Source organism: Parasteatoda tepidariorum, chromosome 1 (assembly GCF_982258835.1).
Source record: "Parasteatoda tepidariorum strain Cologne lab strain chromosome 1, Ptep-v5.0, whole genome shotgun sequence".
In the NCBI taxonomy this organism is placed as follows: Eukaryota; Metazoa; Arthropoda; class Arachnida; order Araneae; family Theridiidae; genus Parasteatoda; species Parasteatoda tepidariorum.
The window spans coordinates 84729266-84752923 of NC_141755.1; the positions used below are offsets into that span (position 1 = coordinate 84729266).

Here is a 23658-nt window from a genome sequence, read left to right on the forward strand (position 1 = left end):
TTCAAATTGATAACTCAAAACATATTCCAGTAGATTTTTATAATGAAATATTTTAAGCATTATAAAAATAAAAAATATCGTTACTAATTTATTTATTGTACAAAGATACTGTAATCAACTTCTTGTAGCTGCATTGGGTATGAATTTTTACTTAATAAATAATTTCATACTTAAATAAAAAAAATTTTTAAGTATGAAGCTATAATGAATGAAAGAAGTCAAAATTACTACTGGTCATATGAACAATTTTAAACTTTATTTTATAAAATAGTTGTCACAGTTTTCCATTTTTCTGAAATTTCAGCAGACAGACATCACACTTTCGATAAGATTTCAACTTAAATACACTTCACCTAAATTAATAATCTCAAATAAATGTATTAATAAGCATACAAACAATAGTTTTAGATACAAATATAAATAAGAATTTTGCACAAAAGGATTCTTTCCTTCATAGAACGGTTTTAAAAATTATTAATTAGTGGTAGCTTCTTCAAACATGGGAATTATATTCAAATACATACCAGGAATGGTAAACTCTTGTCAGGCTAGAAAAAACTGATTATGTAAATCTACCCTATACAAGAAACTGTCATTTACAAGAAACATCTAATTTAAAAATGGAAGTTTAATATAATTCACTCAATAATTCTATATGAAAATCTATTTTATTAACTTTTAATGTTATATTTTACATGCTTAAAGAAACTAGTTTAGAAGAAAAGAAAAAAATATTAAATTTCGTTTGGGTCTTCAAAAGAAAAAAAATTCACAAATGAAGTGCCATTGAAAATAAAACAAAAATTCAGAATAATATTTGCCATTCATTTAAAGCCTACTCATAATTTTAATTAGGTATTCACAACTCTAAAATATTACTTATAGGTTTAATAGTAATTTTTTCAAACTTTATTAAAACAATATATTTAAAAAAAAAAAACTTGAAACATGTGTCTTAGCATTTTGTTTCAAACAGAACATTGGACATATCTTTAAACTTACCTACTAAGCATGGCAGTAATATTAGTTTGAGAAAGACAAGCTATAAATGCTTAATATAATTTTTAGATTCAAATATTTAGACACATAAATATATGGTTAAGCATTTACAGAAAAAAAAAATTTACATTTTCGAGAGCATAACAACTAATATAACACAATAAATTTATCAACTTTAGTTTGCTTAATCAAGTAGAGTAGACTTAAAAATAGAAAGACATTTAAGGAAATACATTTACCTAAATATTGTTCTGAACTTAATTGCCTAAATAATTAGACAAATTATGAAAATAGTTCATTGTTCTTGCGTTATTGCAGAAATTCTTAACTGCAATTTTTATTGTTTACACCAGTGAAAGTTAATGTGGTTTATAGAATTTCATTGCATAGATTTTCTACTTTAAATAAATTACCAGCATATGAAAAAAAAAGTTTCACAGACATAAGCAAGTATAAACCTTAATAACTATATTTGAAATTGACGAAACTCTCCTCTGAAAAATTGCGAAATCATAGCTGACAACACGGATAGGAAAAAAATCCAGTAGATTTCACGAAATAATATAAATTTCATAACTGTTGCAGAATGTACTAAATAATTGACACAAAAGGGAATTTTAAAGATTTTTCTAGTTATCAAAATAGAAAAATTGCAATATTTTCCAGTTAAAATTAATGTCATACTTGAAATTTTATGTGTTACGTTTACTCATAATTTTTATTAATAGGCATTTAATTAATCAAATATATTTAAAAGATTCTATTACTATAATATATTTAAAAAGAAAATTCTGAATAAATTGAACATTTTAGAAGAAAAAAAGTTTTGACCCGATTTCTGACAATGAGGTTTGCTTCATTATGAATTACTTATACTTATGCAAATGTGCTTACTGACATCTGTTCTGATAGATGTCCCAATAACTAGCTTTTACACAATTAAAAACATTCATAAAACACAATTGTTATAACTTTCATCCTATAACACAAAAAGGCTATATAAGAGTTTATACACAGGCTGTGAAATTAATACATAACTTAAACAGCAGACAATAAGATCATGCATATGTTTGATACAATATACCTGCTTTTTTCATTTCATACACAAAATTAATTTTACTTTTAACAAACTGTACTTTTACCCTACAATAAAGAACTTAAATTATCATCAATGACTTGATCATTTAATCATGTGCAATTTCAAAAACAATACTTAAATTTTTATAAATTAGAAACAATAACCTTAACCTTACTCCCAAACTGCCGATTAAATTTTGTATAATTACGAAAAATCAGAACTTTGGATTACATTTCATGATATGATTATATGTACACAACTAACAAAAGGAGAATAATGAAAACTCCAAATGCTTACAAATATATCCACATAAATGTGAAATTATAAATAATTGACAATATAAATATAAAATTACTAGAAGATAAGCTGATTTTATATGCATTACAGAAAACGTTCATATCTTTAAAGATCAAAATTAAACTAAAAATATTTTGATAAAACTGCAATGTTTTACTCGAAAAAGGGAACTTACCAGTTTCGGGAGTCTGTAAAAATGGCACGTAACTTTTATTGTTGTCATCAATGCAAAATTAATTGCAGTAAGAGGTAAAAAATACAGCTAATGTAATAATAAGTTTTTTTAGAACAATCTTAAATCTAGAATTACAATCTAATGAACGACTTACCCTAGAAAGTAATTAACATCTTGTTAAGTTTGCAAATAAGCTTTAGTTGTTATACCGAGCTTGGAAAAACAATAAAAAGATAACCATTTTAAAAACATCTATATAGAAAGTTTAATAAACTATCTAAATAGGCAGTTCTCTAGCTACTGTTTCACCAAGTTTATCTTCTCCACAATCAGCTAACTGTATTTGGTACATAGAGATGCTTCCAATCTTTCCTGTACATGAATCATGAACCACTAGAGAAAAAAAGTATCATTAAAAATACTATGCATTAAAGAATTACAATGTCAAAAGGGATAAATTTCTCACACAGACAAAATTTACAGAGTTAACTAATTTATTTTGAATACATAAATCTCATCTATCAATTTTGAAATAAATAAAGATAATTTGAAGATCTAAAATACTTGTAACTTTAATCACCACATCTTCTTAATACAGCTATCCTAAAAAATGCAACCTTCATATTTCAACATTCCTTATTATAAACTAGACATTATATAAATTTTAGCATCGTACCTTAATTTTAATGACAAACAGTACAACACACAAGCATTTCTCTCTATATAAGTTCATTTATTATTATACATAAATAACAGACTATATAATTTCCAAAAATTTATGCAAGCTCATTTTTGCTATATTACCGCTGATTTAACTAAAACATTCTTAATGATCAAAACATTTATATTTTAAACAGAATAAATATTCCAATATGAAAACATTTTTAGGTTATCAAAAATTATCCAACAAATGTTTTAAACAATAACCGCTCAATCAATTAATGCATATAAAAATAAATTTCTAGTAAAGTTGAATTATAAAATTCATTCTCAATAGAAAATAACACGTGAAAGATGTTTACGTTTTATAGAACGTAATATATTAACATTCATGCAATGTTTTAAAATTTAATTAGTTAAAAATAAATGTATAAAACTAACATATTAATAATTTTTACTTACCACAACTGATTAGATTTCTACTCCATGCAGTAAAATTTAGGCACGTGAAATTAACAACAAACATGCACACGAACACTGGCGATGTGGCGATTTAACAGATAGAAAAAGTCGCCACACTGATTGAAAAAAGTAACCCATTTTTCGTTGCCACCGGAAAGATAGGACCTTCACTTCCTTTTGCGGGTTCCTCTTATCTATGAAACTCTATCGAACAGCAAGGTAGCAAGAAACAGGTGGCGCTAGGGGATAGAATTCGTCATATAGGGCCAATTACACTGAATGCGGTTTACGCACTTCCGATCACTGTAGAGGGAAACGGAGAATATGATTGGTTAGATTTTTGAGAGAAAGTATATTTGACCAATAAAATTTTCAAATATCTGATGCGAAAAAAATCGCAATATGCAAGAAAAAAAAATCGCATTCGGTCTCTAAAAGCAAGGAAAGCAAATAAGATTTCACACAAATGTAAGCAAAAAAAAAAAAAAAGAAAAGAAAAGACTTAATGCTCAACATTAAATTTCCCAATAAAAAATTCTGGAGAATTATTATTTTTTTGCCGCTAAGTAGTATGTCTGAAAATAACCAAGACTTTTTTTTGTTTAATTTGGTGGTTTTTTTGATGAAAATTTAATCACAGAAAAATTAATTTTTTGCAACCATTTATTTTCATGACTTTTTTAATAAGTTTCAAAGCTATTAATTTTGAAGTTTTGTCTTGTTTTTCAATATAAATATAATCCCGAAATGTTAAAAAAAATACGTATTTTGGGAAGTAATTATAAACAAATATTTTCATTTCATTAAAAAAAATTTTGAATTATTTAATTAGGGGCTCGATATTAATTTTATTTAGACTAATGTATCAGGATACTTTTAATTTCTGCCAAGGCGCTTTATTTTCAATTAACTTATCTGTTTAAATGCAGTGTTTCCAGCAACAATATATTAGATAGGGGGATATTGTCAATCTAATTATGACACTTGAAGAGCAATTGTAAGAAAACTGTCTTTGCCTTAATTTCAATAATATTTGAATCATTACTTTGTGATTAGATACGATATTTATTGGTTTTTACAAATTGTAATATCAATTTTTATGTTTATTTGGTTATAATTATTGTATTTTTGTAACACATGAGAACACGACGTGATATGGTAAAGAAGTTGTTTAAATAGCAAAGCGAGTGCAGATAACAAAAATATCTGAAAAGGATTGCATTAACAGTTCTAAAAGTTGTCATGAGACCGAGAGCAGAAATGATCGGAAAAAAAAGTTTTAGAAGTTGTAAACATCAACGAATCTTTGATGTTCGTTTCATAGATTTTGCCTAAACGTAAATAATATTTAAATTGATTACAATACACCATATTCCAAAGTAGTAAATAAAAAAATCTATGCTATTAAATTGTCGAATAGCCTCCAAAAAAATGCAATTTCTTTAAAAAGTTTTATTTCTAAACTTGGTAGATAAATTTGAATATTTTCAGAATGTCACTCAAAATGTTTTCAACTATTTAATTTATTTGACGACCACTATGTAATCAACTCTAATCAGAAACAGACAGAATAATCACACACAAAAGAAAAGAATGCTCTCACATGATATATCCATATAGCTTTCAGTTTCATTACACAATTTTCATTTAAGTGATTGAAGCGGTTAATTATTCACAGAAAGATACATAATTAAAAATTCTTCTAAATACTTTTTTTGTCATTAAAAAAATTAAGATTAAGTTTCAAACACAAAATTTTTTTTTTAACATATTGACATCAAAAATGGGTTTTCACAAATACGAGTTATTAGCTTTAGTTAAATTATTTTTTTGTAAGAAGTTTGGGAATCCCTTTTAAGTTTATAGTGAAAAGTCATTGCAATTTATACGGTCACTTCTAAGTTCCTTTTACTTTGCAGTAAAAAATAATTGTTTTAGATTAGTGGCTTGAGTTAGTTTTTATAGAAGAATTCAATAAGTATTTTGAATATCGATAGTATAAAAATTTTCTGAAGAGGGTAAAATTACTGTGTCAATTCTTTGCACAGTGTTTGAATGAAATATTATTCAAAAACTGACATAATATAAAAACTTGTCTTTTCACGCAATCATAAAAAATAATTTCAATCAAAAATATTAGTCAATAAGATTGTAGAAAACTTTTTATTAGTATATACAGTTAAATATACATAAATAACATTAAATGAAAAGGTTAAAATGTATGATATGAAGTAATAATGATATAGAATGTTGATGAAACAAAACATTAAGAAATGCAAATATTTACAATTTTGAATCTCCATATACATTCGTTGCTGGGATTAAATTTTCATATCTTTTTTCTACTACTTCTCCATAGAATAAGATAGGGTGAGACTCATTTTGAGGGCAACTAGTTAAGTTCAGAAAATCTGGGACTAAAGCTAAGTAGGCTTGTTAAATAGGTACAAAATGATATGATTATATTTATTGTGGATAGTTTAAAATATTAAATTATTTTTTATTAACCCATTATACAAAGAAATATTCATTTTAAACTATAATGTGAAAATTTGCATACCCCATTTTAACTGCATATAATAGTGGAAATCAATTTTTATATGAAACCTTGCAACTACACGAAAAAAAAAAACTATAGTTAATGGCTGAAAGTAGGAATATTTTAATAACTTTATGGAACAATATTGATAATTTTTATATTTGAATGTTTTTCAAAAAGAAATAGTATCACATTTTTCATGAAAGCGCACTTTTTTCTTGATTTATTAAGTAATTAACTTCACTTACTTGATAAGCACGATCAACAAAGTAAAAGACAGGAAAAACAAGATGTCTAGATTTGATTTGCAACATTCCATTAAATTTTATAAAAACTATGCTCTGTCAGTGAACTTTTACCTCAAAATATAATATATTAAACTTGTCCAGATAAAAGTTATTAAACACAACATTAACAGTTATTTCAACAGTAAAATGTTCTGTGCTTTTCAATAGATATTGAAACAAATATTCCAGAAGTGACAAACATTTACTTACTTCACTGTTTAAAACAAAAGTCGACAAATTTAATTGATCCAAAAATTCTGAGCCTTTTACAAAATTTTGATCAATGAGAATGATTTAATCAATTTTTTCTTAACTTTATTTTGCTTTTAGTGTAAATTTATACAATATATAATATATTATATTAAACTTGTCCAGATAAAAGTTATTAAACACAACATTAACAGTTATTTCAACAGTAAAATGTTCTGTGCTTTTCAATAGATATTGAAACAAATATTCCAGAAGTGACAAGCATTTACTTACTTCACTGTTTAAAACAAAAGTCGACAAATTTAATTGATCCAAAAATTCTGAGCCTTTTACAAAATTTTGATCAATGAGAATGATTTAATCAATTTTTTCTTAACTTTATTTTGCTTTTAGTGTAAATTTTCGGCACTCATTCTTTTACTTTATTAAATATTATTTTTATAACATAAATTAATGTTTTAACAGAAAATAAGAGTTTAAAAAAGAAAGGAAACAAGCAATACACATGCATTATTAAATTTAATATTTATTTATGTTAGTAATTCAATTAAGGTACATTATATTTCAAATATGACTGGCCATAAACATATTAACCTTACAAGCATGGAGACCGAGACAAAATTATACTGACATTCCCCTGCTATGCACTACTTTGCTATTGAATAACATAAAAAATATTTTTATGCAAAAAAAGGAAGAAATGCAATGTAAAAATAACAGCCAAATACTCAGATTTTGGCATTTTCAAAAATAATAGGGACATTTTTAAGAACATTTCCCAGCTGCAGACTTACTTTTCCATTGAACATCATATGTATAGTCATTTTTTCTAGTGCAGATTACCTGCAGCTACGGGGAAAAGCAGGGCAGATACTCGGAAGGTTAACCTTCTGGCATTTTCAAAAATGAGAAAATTTTTGAGAACATTTCCCAGGTATGCATCATTTTCCTATTAAACATTATAGGAGAAACTTAGCAAATTAAAAAAAAAACATGCAGGCGAAATATATATTTTTTAAAAGCAGTACTATCAGATGGTTAACTACCGTAATGATATATTTTAAAATATAAAAAAGGAGATTTTGAGATGTAAAACCATATGAAGGAGTCAGCAAAGTAATCTACTTTATTTCAATATTAAGTTCCATTCACAATCGCACTATAAATAGTTCATCATAGTTACAAAATATATTTCTAAAGATTGTATATAACTATGGATATGCAGGAATTTGAGCATTAGATGTAAATTATTTGAAGTTAGTTAATTTTTTATTTATTTAAAGCATGCAAAAAATGCCAATAATAAATATTTCAAACATGACAAAAATTTCATATAGTTGAAGGTTATTTTCAAAAATTAAATTACAAAATTAAAAAAAAAAATCTATGCTTTTAAAAGTTTTTGTGAGTAGGAAAAATTGTTTAATTTGATTATTAAATCACTTGACAGGAACATAGTAATTAATTTCTATTATGGGGTAGTTTTAAGAAACTAATAAGTTTTAGGAGTTATAAAAACTAAATATAGAAGAAAGAAAATAAATAATTATTAATAGAACACACTTTAATAAACTTTTTTACACACCTTTCTTTTCTTTTTTATTTACAATATAACACAAAAGACAATTCCCAACATTTACATTTTAAAAACTAAGAAACATGGATCATAAAAATGATTTAAAATTGCATATGATGCACTGGGAACATACATAGAAATAAGTTTGATAAACAATCCATATGAATTCTTTACACAATGATGAATGAGTTCCTGAATGATGCCAAATGAATGATGCATTGTAATGAAACCACAGTTTTACATACAATTTCTTTTTCAAGTAGTTCCAAGTATAATCTAAAATGAAATTAAACTAATATAAGTTCAGCCACAAATTCACATCAAATTAAATACAAACAAAGTTAAATTGTTAATCACACTTCATTGAAAAAACAATATCTGGTGACTTGATGATTAACCATTTAGCTTTGAAATAGAGAAAATTAAACCAATGAACTGACTTTTAAGAAAAGATATATTATAAAATAAAGAAAGGAAATAAATAAATTTTTATCTTGAAGAACTTAGTTTTTCTTCGCTACTTAAAAAATAATTAACTAGTATTAGTTATATAGTTCGTAAAAGTTAAAAGATTAATACTACATTAAATTATCTAAAACTATTCCAACTTTTAAATACTGTGAAAATAAGTTTTATAAATATTGAATATGCAAAGAACAATATGAAAAATGAATAGGTGCATCAGTGACTCGGGATTTAGTGTCAAAATTAAGATAACCCAGTGGCCCACTCATATGATGAAGTAAGCCAATTTCCCGTTTTAGAACAAGGATGGATATTTGGGCCAGTGTAAAGATGTCATTTTAGCATTGAGTTGCATACAATAATTTCTTCAACTTTCAGATAGAGATGAAGATAACAAAATAAAGGATGTTGAGTTTTGTTCAAACTCAAACCTTTTAAATAATATATTTATTTTCAATCGAAAGATAGCAACAAAATAACTGTGATAGTTTCAGAAATCTATAAACTTTCAGTGCTGTATCAAAAATTTATAAAATCTTAAATTATTGGTCACTACTGATTTGTATATAAACACAAAAATATTTCAAATCAATAACTTTTTTAATTTGCAAGATTAAAAAAGTTATTGATTTGAAAAATTTTTGTATTCTGCGAGGAAAAAATTAGGTATAAATAGATAATAAATTATATTCTTTGTAGAGATTTTAGAGTCACCAAGATATAAAAGGTTTTAACTCAGGAATTCATTTTGCTTGAACTTTCTGAAATAATGGGAAAATAACAATTGGAAAACTTTTCTCTTCACATTACTGTAGGCTTAGGATTGATCTGCTTAGACTAAACCATTATTTGAATCTTCCATTTCATACAGATTTAAACAAATAGTTTCTCAGTGTGACATGTTTAAATAATGGTTTGTGTACCTGAAATCTACACATAACAAAGTCTAGTAGTGTAATGAGTTTCTAAGATAAGCAAATATTTAGAGTCTAGTATATTTAGTTTCAGAGACTAAAAAAATGTTAAGCATGCTAAGCTGCTAAACTAGAGAAACATTAAAAATCTAGAAATTATTTTGTGGCAATAAATTCTATTTGACATAAAAAAAAATCTAACGAAGGATAAAAATATCAATATCCCAATAATAATATAAGCACTTAGTTATAAAAATGAAAGCGACACTTGTAACAGTAAACAATCGAATTTTGCAATTTTTATTAGAAAATTAAAACAAAAAGATGTATGTTTTTACATTTAAAATCCAAATCAGCATTATTAAAAATTGAGATGTTTTGAACACTGAGATGTTTTGAATTTTGCAATTTTTATTAGAAAATTAAAACAAAAAGATGTATGTTTTTACATTTAAAATCCAAATCAGCATTATTAAAAATTGAGATGTTTTGAACACTCACAAAAATCAGAAAAACCAGGACAAAAAGCTAAAAATAAGGACAAAATGTTTTCTATCAGGAAAATAAGAAATATTAGGACTACTACAAATCCTGAAATATACAATTTTTAAAAAAATTGCAGATGTGTGTATTGCAAAAAGCACAAGTATATCCTTTATGCAAATGTTTGATGCCTGGAAATCCCTAGAAATACGAATAGTCTAACAGGTGAGATAAACTACTGATAAGGCAGATCGCTCATTGGAGGGCAGCCAAATGTATCAAATGTCGATAGAAACACATCTGCAAAGGTTGCTAGGTTTGGGTTGGGTCAAATGTACAAAGTTGCAGAGAAATAATTAATTCAAGTCGTTAACTTAGGCATATTTTATTTTTTAGTAGTTGCGTAATTTTAGAAGTAAACATTGAAAAATTAAGCAAGTTATTTAAAAAATTTAAAAAAAAACAAACTTAAGTTTAAAAAATGGGGAAAAGATGTGAAAAATCTGTTTGACAAGAGTAGTGACTTTCATACAAAAGTGAGAGAAAAAGCAAGCATGAAATGTACATATAAGTAATAGTAGAAAAATAAATAATAAATTACCTTCTTTACACAATCTTTCATAAAACGAGTCCTTGATTTTAAATTGTGGCTTGCATACTGTACAGATACCTGTTGAAAGACATTATAACATGAGCAAGATTGAGTTTAATATTAACAATTCCACTGAATTTCAATTCTCTACTGAAAATTTAAAATTAAAACCATTTTTAGAGAATAATTAGCAAGTACCCCCAAAGGCTGGAAATAAGTTAGATGAAGATCTTTAATTCGGTAGAAAAAGTCACAGTGTTATTCTTTAATTTCAGTAGAAGAATTCAGTAGTTTGGAAATATTGCAGTCACAGTAGAGATGAAGTTTGTATCTGAGCATTTAATTACTATAAATTTTAATACTATCAAATTAAGCACTAAAAACTAAAAAAAATTATGATAATATGAAAGCTTTAAATAATTTAAGTTTTCAAAACTCTGCTTCCAATATTTTTTTTTCTTTAATAAACTAATCATCGTCACCATTTTCGTGACAGCTCTTTGTGGGTTTGGGCCCCAATCTGCACCTCTCCAAGAAATTGATAACCAGTTCTTGACACTCTGGAACTTCAATATACTAAAATTCTTTATTTAATACTCTAAATTGGGTAACAAATAAACAAATTAATTCTGCAAAAGTTCATGAATTATTAGTATCAGTTGCTGTATTTAGATTATTTGAGATAACTTGTATCAACTGTAAAGAGAAATTTTTTTTTTAATTTAATATCTTTTTTGGACACATTTTACGATTATAGTTTAGGTAACAAAGGAATAATAGACAATAAAAATGAGTAGTTTTGAAATTTTGCAAATTTGTTGGAAAGTATAATACACTATAAGTCTTGACAGATAGGGTTGTGGGAGTTTTGTAGGAGATATGTTAAGAAAGTATGTTAAAACTTCAAAACTACTTGAATAATTTTTTAATCACTATTTTTCTTTTTTTCCCCAGGACCATTAGTACATCAATACAAATGAGATAACATCTAATTCTGTATCAATTTCAGTTTCATGTTCTTTGAACTTTATGTAAAGAGTTTTTGGTTGCAATGATTACATTTTTTTCTGATATTAAATTAATCATCTTACATTTTAATAATTTTTCTTTATAGCCTGTACTGTTCTGCTCTGAATTTAAAAACAGTAAGAGTGATTAATCATATTTTTTATATTTATAAGAAATGGCATGGTAAGTAGGTATTTCTATTCACATCACACTAGTGCTGCACAATGGGCTATTGGCAACGGTCTGGGTAACATCCCTGAGGATGATCCGAAGACATGCCATCGCAATTTTGATCCTTTGCAGAGGGGATGGCTCCCCTGTTTTGGTATCCTGACGACCTGCGTGCGAAGTTGATCACTTTACGGTAGAACAGTTCAACGAGAACCAATACCATGCACCTTGGTCCCTATGCAGGCTGATCAAAGTGGTCCCTGACCCGCTTACTGACGTTATAAGAAATGAAAGATACTTTATTTTTACTTTTAAACTTAGAATATTTTATTTTAACTTAAAAAATTTACTCTTACATTTTCTTATTCCCAATATATCTTAGTTAATTTTCATCACATAAATAAACAAATAAAACGGTATAAATTTAAAAAAAAGGGATTTTCTTAGATTTTTACAACATAAAAGAATGCCCCAAAACATTTATTGTCTTCTGAATTAAAATCTGTTTATTAAATTTTCATTAAAAAATTTAAATAAATATTTACAAAAAATGGAAATAAATAACAGAATTACTTAATAAGGACTTACTTTCTCAATAACATTCCCAAGAGTGATCTGCTCAGGATCAGAATTAAAAATTATCCTCTTAATGCTTGAATAAAGTTCATTATCCTAAAAAACAACATACATAGGTACTTAAATAAGAATAATGTCATAACTGGAAAGAAACATTTCAAACTATTTTTAGATCTAAAAGCAGATAAACAAAGTTATCGAAATAGAAAAGAAGCCAGAAAAAGAAAATAACACATGAATTTCTAAAACATTCAAATTTAAAATATCAACAATTTAAAAAAAATTGAAAAATTCATTTATTTTGCAGGAAAGAAAAAAAATTCCCATGTTCACTTTGTCATTCATATGAAATACATCATTGTTTAAAGATAAAAAGCTTTGAAGCTAAATGCCAATAAATAAATAATATTTGCAACTCACTAGAATTTATAATCAGTCCTATGTAATCAATAATATCTTAATCAATGAAACATGATTTCTTCCTATCTTCTAATGGTATTTCTTAATAATTATTTTAATTTTAAAAATATAGTTTTCATCTACTTGAAAAATTTTCTTCTTCCCATAATTAGTTCTAATTTAAATATATCGTAACATCACTGTTTCTCTTCCTGCAAACCACCTCTACCTCACAATATTCTTTTACTATCTTCCTATTAAATCATTATTCTTTTATTATCTTTTCTTTGTTTTAACTTTTTGTAGTTTCTTCTAACTCTCTCTGTTAGTGCTTCGATAATGAAGAATGTTCTTCATCATAAAACTAAACGATCATGTGTCTATTTATGGGTCATTATTTGTTTGCTTTTTATATTTAGGTTTATTTATGTACAGCACAAAATTAACCTTTTCTTTACTTCAATAAAGATATTTGGATATGGAAAAAAATATATTGGCCAAGAAACTTAATTTTTACACACAGATATTGCTAAATTATTTATATCATACTAAATCTCTTTTTCAACTGCACTAAAGTTAGTAAGGAAAAAATATTATCAAAAGCAGACTGAAAGGCAAATTCAATCATGTAATATTTATTGACAATTAAAGTCTCTCAAAAATTAGCTTGAACGAGAAACTTCATAATGTAAAAGATATTTCAAAAATAGCATATTTTCAACTGATCAATTTAACTAGACTGTAAATTTCATGATCATTTTTATTAGCTAAAAAGAAAGATAGAAGGTTACTCTGTTTAAATAAAAAAAAAAATACTGTAACTACTTACAATAAAAGCAAATAGCTTATAAAAGCACATAAAAAAGTTAAAAGTACGATAAAAGTTAAAAGTATACATATATATAAGCAATAACCAATATTTTTTAGTATTGTTTAAAACTGCTAATTTAGCATTTTTAGAAAATGTGAAATTATTAAAAAAGTTTAAATTTCAAATATTCTTAAAATAAAAACCTTAATGAGCCATTAAATAATGGTTATGAAAAACCATAAATATTTAAATAAAGTTAGTTTAATGTGAACAGAATAATTGAATGAACATTGCATAAGCAGCATAGTACTTTTACTTAATCAGAGTGCATAGTCAAATCCTTCAACAAAAAATAAGTACTCAAAAAATATTTCAATGCACAACGTACATTAACAAAATGCAAAATAATTTTCAAAGACTTTAGATGATCATGATAAAATAACTAGTTTCTGGCGAAGAACTCTTTTCGTGACTATATTAGTCATTAAAAAATGATGAAAAAAATTTTCAGTTCGATTTCAGAGGGTGGAAAATGAAGCTTGAAATTGAGAATATCTTGCAAAATGCAGCAGAGTTGCACAGGTGCGGGCAATAATCTCACCGAACCCAGCTCACTATACGCACATGCGAATTCACAAGTATTTCATCAAACCTGTAAAATGAATGGCGATTTCATACGCTATGGACCGACGGCACGCTGAAATAGATTGCGGTTGAAAGAATTGCGAAAACGTTGAATAGAACAATTTGAAAAGCCTGCTTTTGCATAATACACGGTGAAAATTGACATGGTAAAGAAAAAATCTCATTTTTGAAAATGGGAAAATTAAGCACTTTTTACAAACACCCAATGAAAAAAGCACCTTTATGGAGTTTTAAAATACAGAAATTGAAAATAAGCACCTTTAAGCCCTTTTTAAAAGCAGCACACACCATGTTAATGATAGCTAAAACCAATACCGCTCATTTGATGACTAAAGCCACTTTATTATTTTGATCGGACTTATTTCAGACTTTCCGATTTGCTCTTAATTTAATAGTAATTAAATATATGAATGTTATTAATGTTATAATTATGCCCGATGGAAAGTAAACTTGAAATATACGTCCAGACCATTAAGGGTTAAATAGCATGAAAATTACTAAAGCCTTAAAAATATTAATAAAATAATTCATTTTAACAGTAAATCACATGAAAGCATTTTTTAAATTCTAATAACTTCTACAAACTGAAAACTTACTGTAGGTGGATTGCTTTTTATCGGTTTTCTCACTGGACTCACAGCTAAAATAAAAAGAACATTTGTTTGCTAAAATAATCACATAATATAAAAAATAACACAAAGATTTTATTTAAAATTTTACTTACTATTAAAACTAATTCAATACTTTTATTAAAATTTTATTTCTCCATACAATGCAAAAAAGTATACCCAAAAATTGATACTTGAAATCTAGGAATTCAACTTAAAAACAAACTTATCGTATTTTTAGATAAAACATAACAGTTAAACTATGTGTTGCACTGAGGATCAATAAAATTTTAAAAATTTCGGCAAGCTCAGTGCTGCAGCATAATGCATTGGCAGTGTATTTACTGTTTAATTTAATAACAGGCTACGATAATTAAAATTTACATTATTTAAAAGAAAACAATATGAGGGGAAACAAAGAAACAAACAAAAGTGAAAGAAAAGGTCAAGAGACAATTTCAGGATCATGGAACCTGTATTTTTTTAAAGAAGATTTTGGAAATCAGCTGAATTAATATAAGAGTTGCACTGTTATGAATTATGAAAGATAAAAATATAGTGGTCGGCACTCGATATAAAGATCCTTGTAGGTTGAGCAAAAACAGATGCCATAATGTGAGGTCGTTGTATCAAGAGTGCATTAAAATACTGTTAATAATTACTTGTCCTAAAAAAATACATGACCAATTTTAACAAAGCAAGGCTTTAATATAAATTGGTAACTAACAGAAAAATTGGTAACAACACAAATATTAATAACTACCGAACTAAACAAAAAATTAATAAGTACCATTAAAAATAATATTTTATAAGAGAAAATGCTAAAAAATAATATTTTGGATCAGGTTTACTATTTTTCATAAATAATATACATCAAGAAAACTGCAAAGACAATTAGGGAAAAAAAACTAGACAAGAGAAGTGACATTTTGCAAAAAGAATGAATAAAATTTTTAAACAAGAAAAGTATGATTGATAAATTTCTCGCATTTGAAAAGAAAGTTACACAGATTATGAATAACCATAATGTATGATCATCTATGATGAGATCTTTACTTCATTTAAAGAGGATTCAAGATGTTTTATATTTATTATGAGATGACACAGTAAATAATGCATTAAATAATTTCTCTGAAATATTTTTTAACAGGGTGCATAGCTAAATCTTTCAACAAAAAATAAGCACCTTTTAAGTATGTACTAAAATAATATTTTTAAGCACTATATACATTAACAAAATGCAGAAAATTCTTCAAAGACATTACATGATTATGATAAAATAACTAGTTAAGATAACTACTTAATAAAGAACTCTTTTCTTTATTATATTAGCCACCATAAAATGATCAAGAGATTTTACAATTCGATTTCAGAGGGTGGAAAATAAAGCCAGAAATTGAGAATATCTTGCAAAATGCAGCAGAGTTGCACATCAGAGTGCAAGAATTTCACTGAACCCAGCTCAGTAGACACACATACGGACCTGCAAGTATTTCGTCAAACATGTAAATTGATTGGAGCTTTCATTTGCTACGGACCGGCGGCACACCAAAATGTATTATTTGAATGAATTGTGAAAACATTGAATAAAACAATGTGAAAACCACACTTTTGCATAATACCTGGCAAAAATTGACATATTAAAGAAAAATATCTCATTTTCGGAAAGGGAAAATTAAGCGCGTTTTAAAAACACCCAATAAGAAAAGCACCTTTAAAGGCTTTTAAAAATCAAAAATAATCACCTTTAAGCACTTCTTAGAAACGCTGTGCACCATGTTTAAATCTAATGATTCAATTTTAATTGCTTTATTGGAATGAAAGGCTTGGTGTGGGAGTTCTAATTGGCATTAAAATAACATTCATGTCTACGAAATAGTGGAAGGGATTTTATGCATCGGTCCTACTAATGGAAAGGTCACTGTAATTGAAGATGACACTATAGAGGAAATACTGTGTTTTCAATAATCAATAAAATTATCTTTGAAATTACTTAACTTCCATAAAACATGATTGACACTAACCTGTTTTGCTCACTTGAATTGGAAGTTGAAATTTTTTCCCAGGTCCTTAAAAAAAAATAAAAATAGTCACTATTTAGAAATACAACTAAAAAATAAATTACTGAGTTATAAAAATTTTAAAATAAAAATTAGACATATAAAATCTATTTGCTGATATCAAAGCTTGATATTATTGGATATAATAACACTAATTCAATTTTGCATGAAAACAGACATAATGTAAAGTTGTATTAGTGCACGAAAATACCACTAATATTAGCTTATCCTAAAAAATACTTGACCAATTTTATCTCATTTTATGTAAAATACAACAACAGTTGAAACTATGTGTTGCATTGAGCACCAATAAAACTTTGAAATTTTGATAAGTTCAATGCAGATGTATTGCATTGCATAATGCATTGTAACACATCACTATAATACTGTTTTTATTCACTGTATCACTTCTTAGTTCACTATCTCCTAAACAAATGTGTAAAAATTAATTTATTGTAACAGTTTGCTGTACATTAAACAGTGTAAAAATTAATTTATTGTAATTAGTTTATATATGCCCCTTCCCCATCTAGGCTTGTCTTGCTAACTCCTGGAACAGCTTTCGCAATTCTTTTTGGATTGTTGCTCGACATGAATCTAATCAGCTGATATTGAAACATGTTACTCTTATTTAAGCAGTACACTTCCAAATCACTCAGCAATACAAACAATAAATAGACATTTCTCTTTTATAAAAAAAATATATTGGACTTGTCAACACGTAAAAAGAACGTAATTTTATTCCTTTTTTCTTTGAAAAAGAATTGAATTTATATCAAGTATAATTTCATCTCAAATATAAATAATAAATTAAAATTTAAACACTGCACAGATACATTTATATTTGTTTGTCAATGACTAAATAAATTGACAATTTGACGTGGATAATTGGCACTTACTATTTATGCTCAAGCACTTTTTTTGTAAATATTTTGCAGAATTGGCAAGGAAAAATAATTTTCTATCGTAATTGTTTATATATATATTATAAAAAGAATCAAATATCCAAAATGAAAATTGCCAGTGATAAGAAATGTGTTGTTCTTTCCTTTAAATATGTCGATTTTTAATCACCTGTTTTTTATTGGCTGCTGTTTGAATGAAAGAAAAGGATCACAATTGTATTCACATAAAAAAAAAGACTCCTTACTGGATTATTCTGTAATTCAGAGATCAAATATTTGGAACTTTAATCAATGAGTAGTTGCAGAGCAATAAACTCTTTTCATTTCATGAGTAATTTAAAATTAGCATTTTTTAATGCATTTCAGGTAATGTTGCAATCAACGGGAAAAAGCAAACTCAGCCTTTCTCCGAAGTTACATTAAACTGTTACGCATATAGATCATTAACCCAAAAAAAAATAATACAAAAAATTGCGAAATAAAAATGGGACTAGGAAATATAAAATATCATGAAAAATAACGTCAAGCATGACAAATAAATTTACATATTTTTTAAATTATTTTAAAATTAAAAATGTTTTGAAAAATACGAAAAGTGAAATCATTCTTACCTATTTTAGAGAAAGGAGATTTAGATGCTGGTCCACTGACAACTTTGGTGGTTTCTAAATCTTTTCAAAATAACAAAATATTAATAACTAAGCCTGCTTTTAAAAAACTTACATTTTTAGCAAAATTTTAAAGTAAAATGGATATTTGAAAAAAAAATATTAAAAAAAACATGTACAGTGAGCAAAAGAGATATTCTGAATAACTTTTGTTTCAATTATCATATTTTCATGCATTAAGTGCCAATCTTAATGGTTCGATGAATTAAACTTAAATATATTAATTTAAATATATATAAATTGGTTCTAATTAAGTTATGAACTCTAACACAAGAAAGTTTTTTCTAAGTAGTGAAAAAAAAACTGCCAGCAATCTGGAAAATATGGCCCTGATACTTTAACTTTTAGCACAGAATTATAATTTTATCTTTTAAAAACATTATAAACACAATTTACTAGTGTTTTAGAAAGTTACACTTTTTAAAGAAGGAATATCTAAGCACTTAACAATAATCAGTGGCACTAAAGAAAAGACTGATATTTGAAACTAACTAGTTAAATTTATATTCATGAAACACATAAATCGCAAAATGCATACAATGAATAAAAAGATAATTTTTATTCCTAAGCTAATTCTCAAGAAATATATACAAAAAAAAAAAAAAAAAAGAGAGCATACTTGTTTTTTTCACTTGAATTGGAGATTCAGGAGCTACTGCTGCAGAAGTTTCCTCTATTGTTAAATCTTTTAAAAAAATAAATATAATTGTAAATTAGTCATTAAAACATGAAATAGTTTTTTGCTACAGAAAAATAAAATTTTCAATCTAAAATATTACAAAAAATGATGCATGACATTTTATTGCCTGTACCGTAGATAAATTGCATCCGAAATTCAAGAATGTTACACAAGCTATAAGTCTGAATGTTCATCAATTATGTGATAGAACATGTGCACAAATTTTTCAATTTTAAAGATGCCATAGTAGTTTTTTTTTCAAAACATATTTTATTTGTTAGCACCAAATAAATTTGGTGCTATTGAGCTTCTACATTATTAAGGGATGTGCACATCTTTTAAAATTCCTAATAAAATGAAACTGAGCAAAACTTTCCAGTTAATGTGTATTCACAGTGCAACGGACAGGCTGTAAGCCTTCTGCCGGAGAGGTTCAAATCACAGTTGGAACATTTCTACTCTAGATTTCTGTTCTAAAACGGTGGATAACTATTTAGTATGTTTTAATTATTCAATTTAAATTTTTAAGAACAATTTTTTTTCAATTAAAACATATGGGTTTGGTGGAATTAAAATATATCGTTTTTAGAATTGTATTTTTAAATTTTTTAAAGAACAAACTGAATTTATTTATTTCGTAAATAAAAAAATTTCATGACCAATTACATGACGACAATGAGGTCAGCACAGTGCACTGACCACCTTTACTTTTCAGACAAGCTAGTGCTAATCGATTATTCACAATGACAGCTGAGTGCCTTGAGACCTGAGCAATCGTGGTTCATTAAAATGTATACATTTTAAAAAATTAAATTTGATCACAGCTCATTTTTGAAGAAAAAAAATACCATTAACTTTTATTTTCCAAAAATGCCGATTTTCATATACCATTTCCAAAAATGAAATTTTTTTTTTTACTATTTATTGAATCATTGATTACTGAACTGATGGTTTTAACACCATCAAACTCGCTTAAAATGAAGGCATTAGGACCCAGCCAATCGACTTATTAAATCCGTTGGCTTGTTAAACCAGAAAAAAATAGAAGCTAGAATTTTTTTCTTAAAAATCAACTAGAAAGTGTCTTAAAATGGTTTAATTTTTTACACTAATCGGTACAAAATTTGAATTCATTTTAATAGGACCACACCAATTCTTTGATGTTGATATGCATGGCATAAAATTCTAATTAAATTAATTCTTTACATTACTTTAGTAACATCTAATTGCATTATACAATTAATCTCCTATTGTAAATGAACAAGATACGATTTTGAATAATTCCGTCAATAAAAATTAAACATTATAAATAATGTATTATTTTAACTCAATATGGTACCTTCTTTTTCTGACAATGTTGATGCCTTTTTAGGAGAAGATGGAACATTTTGTGGGAGAATGACTTTTGTTAGTGCATTTATTGGAGAAGGAACGTTTAATTTTGTGCCAGCTTCAGGTGGAGCAGTTATAACATTTTGAGGCAAGATAATTGGATTCTGTTGGCCAAAAATGATTGGAACAGTTTGCAAGTTATTATTTGGCACACTTGTAATAGCTAAGGGTGGATTATTTTTATTGTCTTTAAAAATGATGATTCCAGGTGGTATCACCATTCCAGGTGCATTAACAGCAGTAGAACTCAAAGAAACTGGTGGTGTTGAAAGTAAGGAAGTTTGAGAAGTAAACTGAACTGGTGGTGTCTGTATAATGGAACCAGAGGTAGGAACCTGGACTGGCGGTGTTGGTATGTTTGGAGTAGAATTTGATGGTTTCTGTAGAATAGAAGAAGCGGTAGTCTGAATAGGAGGCAACTGAATAACCGGAGAAGGAGTGGTAATTGGAATTTGAGGTTTTAAGGCTGTCGTAAGAGGGTGATTCATCGGAAGTTTTATTAATTTATATGTTTTTTGCCTGCCATCAGGTGTCAGTTGTTGAACGAGGAACTCTTGTGGTGAAGAAACAGGTTCAGGTATTAGTGAACTAGTTTTCAAAATTGCTTTCTGTAAGGCGGTATCCATTGATTTTGATGTGTTTGGTTTCAGCAGCACTGCAGCATTTTGGAAAGGTGTACTTGATGAAGAAGGAGAAACGGTTGTCTTTTTCAGTTTTGATGTTAACAAACTTTTCTTTGCCTTTGGGCCTGCAGGATGGGGTTTAATATAGCTAGTACTTGAAGAAGCACCTAATGGTGACCCTGCTATTGATGATGATGATGGTTTCGACAAATTAATTTGACTTTCTTCAACATTAGAATCCACAGGAATGGGAGATATATCTAGCTCACTATGCTTTTGCATCAGCAAACACTAAAAGGCAAAAACATAGTTTGTTATAAAATAAATCACAAGGTAAATTAAGCTATTTTTAACACATAAAAAGTTTAGGCAGTTAATAAAAATTTTTTTTAGATGAAAAAACAATGTAACTTGATTTATAGGTAAATCAAGAAAAATTGTAATTGATATATTCTTAAAAATAAAAAGATGTTAGAGTGAACGTGTACTTTCCAGCAATTTTTGAAATGTACAGATATGTTATGTTGACATTTTAATTTCAATGGTTACCACAGGAGTGATATTTTTATCACAATTTTCAATTAAAACACAAGTCCTAAAAATATACAATCATGCGGCATTATATAAATCATCTGTTTCCTTCAAAAAGTAACACTTTTATTTATTAATACTAACTTTTCACAACTATTTTAAATTGTATAAATTCTACTCCCATCTACAAATAACAATGTCGGTAAAACATAATTGGTACAACATGCAGAGTCAGTCAGGTCCTCCCTTTGGAACCACCTTCCCAATGTATAGTAATAAAATAAAAAAAATTAAAAATTATACCCCCGAAGCAGCTATGCTGAAACTTAAAACCATTTTCCTTAAGTAAACAGTATTAGGCACACACACAAAAAAAGAATATTTAGCTTATAGTTGATAAATACTTTAATCTCTAATCACTGAGAAATAGCTTTATCTTTCTTTTTAATTTTTTCATATAAAGTATTGAACTGACCAATATTTATGGAAATTTTTTCAAACTAACACTAATAAACTGTTTTGTCATCAGTGGTAGTAAAATATAAAAATTTACTTAAGGCACAAACTATATAAATGTTAATAAAATGAGAAACTGTATTTAAACACCTTAATTTATTGAACGTACAGTGTGGGGGGGGAGGAATTTTAAACATATGACTTTCTTGAAATTTGTTTCTCAGGTACTCAAATTTTGTATTTTACCTCAAAAAATTACTATCTTCAAAATAATGTAAACATTTGTATACTTTACATTTAGAGGTGCACAACCTGTGGCCCACAGACCACATACTACTCGCCGACAGTTGATGTACAGCCCGGGAGAGCTTCTAAGCACAATTTATTTAATTTTTTAAAAAAATTACTATTATTAAAGTTAATATTATTGATAATTAATCCATAATTATTATTATTACGCTAAATTATTATTATTACTGTAGAAATCCATAAAAATAGGCTCAAAGAATAACACCCTAAACACACAAAATTAGAAAATCAAATTAAAAATGAAAACAAAATGAAAACGAAAGTAAGTTAATAGTAGATAATATTAAGCTCTAAAGCTGCAATAAATATAATTACTAAAACCTAGCTCAATGAAGACAAAAAGGATTTAAAAAAACGAGAGAAAAAAATGAGAGAAATAATAAGTAAAGAAAATTATGAGAGTTAATAAAACTTATTAATTCTCTTCATTTTTCTCTTATTTTTAATCCTTTTTGTCTTCATTACACTATATAGATATTTGATAAATCAATTATTGATAAAAAGGCAAAAAATATAATTTTTATTTTCGAATCAATTCTAGTAATTTAAAGTTTTTAATTTTCTGAAAATATGTTACAAAGTTTACTGATTAACTATTTAGTGGTGTTTGGAACACCAATTTTAAGATAAAAAATTATGATATGTGCTGCCAACATGACTAAATAATATGCGTACGGCCCTTTGTTAGTTAACCTGTAGTGCAAGTGGCCCTTCACTCAAAAAGGCTGCGTACTCCTACTTCACAATTCAAAATTTTTACTACTATTACGAACTCTTGGACATGGGCCCAGTGCCCTGGTTGGTAGGGCACTGGTCCCATGTCCAAGAGTTCGTGGGTTCAATCCTCGCCGGCCGAAGACTCCTCGTGTAGTAAATGGTGACTGATGCACGTTAAATCTATCGAGTTGTTCCACGTTCCCATAACAAATCAAAACCTCTGGGGGTACTGATCCAGGAGTTTCCTTGTCTTCTGGATTGGTTCAAAATTACAAGGCTATGGAGTTGAACATTTTTTTTTATTTCTAATGGCAAGGCAAAAGGTACAGATACAAAGATGAAATAAATAACAAATACAAATGT

At 27.0% G+C, this 23658-nt stretch overlaps 1 protein-coding gene and 1 long non-coding RNA gene across 14 annotated transcripts in view; both read right to left on the reverse strand.

The window, feature by feature from the left end:
• Positions 1–235: 235 nt before the first annotated feature.
• Positions 236–3755, reverse strand: LOC147816580 (uncharacterized). Its single transcript, XR_015435576.1, has 2 exons — positions 3672–3755; positions 236–2942 (listed from the first exon to the last, which is right to left on the reverse strand). It is a non-coding gene; the product is annotated as an uncharacterized LOC147816580 (long non-coding RNA).
• Positions 3756–8253: 4498 nt separating this feature from the next.
• Positions 8254–23658, reverse strand: part of LOC107438258 (uncharacterized) — a 69484-nt gene continuing 54079 nt past the window's right edge. For all 13 annotated transcript variants that reach the window (XM_087168093.1, XM_087168098.1, XM_087168078.1 and 10 more), the window contains 8 exons: positions 20607–21573; positions 19208–19273; positions 18532–18591; positions 16980–17024; positions 14944–14987; positions 12505–12588; positions 10747–10815; positions 8254–8559 (listed from right to left, as the gene is read on the reverse strand). In XM_087168093.1, the coding sequence (XP_087024219.1) occupies positions 8539–8559; positions 10747–10815; positions 12505–12588; positions 14944–14987; positions 16980–17024; positions 18532–18591; positions 19208–19273; positions 20607–21573 (1356 nt within the window). In that variant the 3' untranslated portion in view covers positions 8254–8538. The remainder of the gene's footprint in view (positions 8560–10746; positions 10816–12504; positions 12589–14943; positions 14988–16979; positions 17025–18531; positions 18592–19207; positions 19274–20606; positions 21574–23658) is intronic.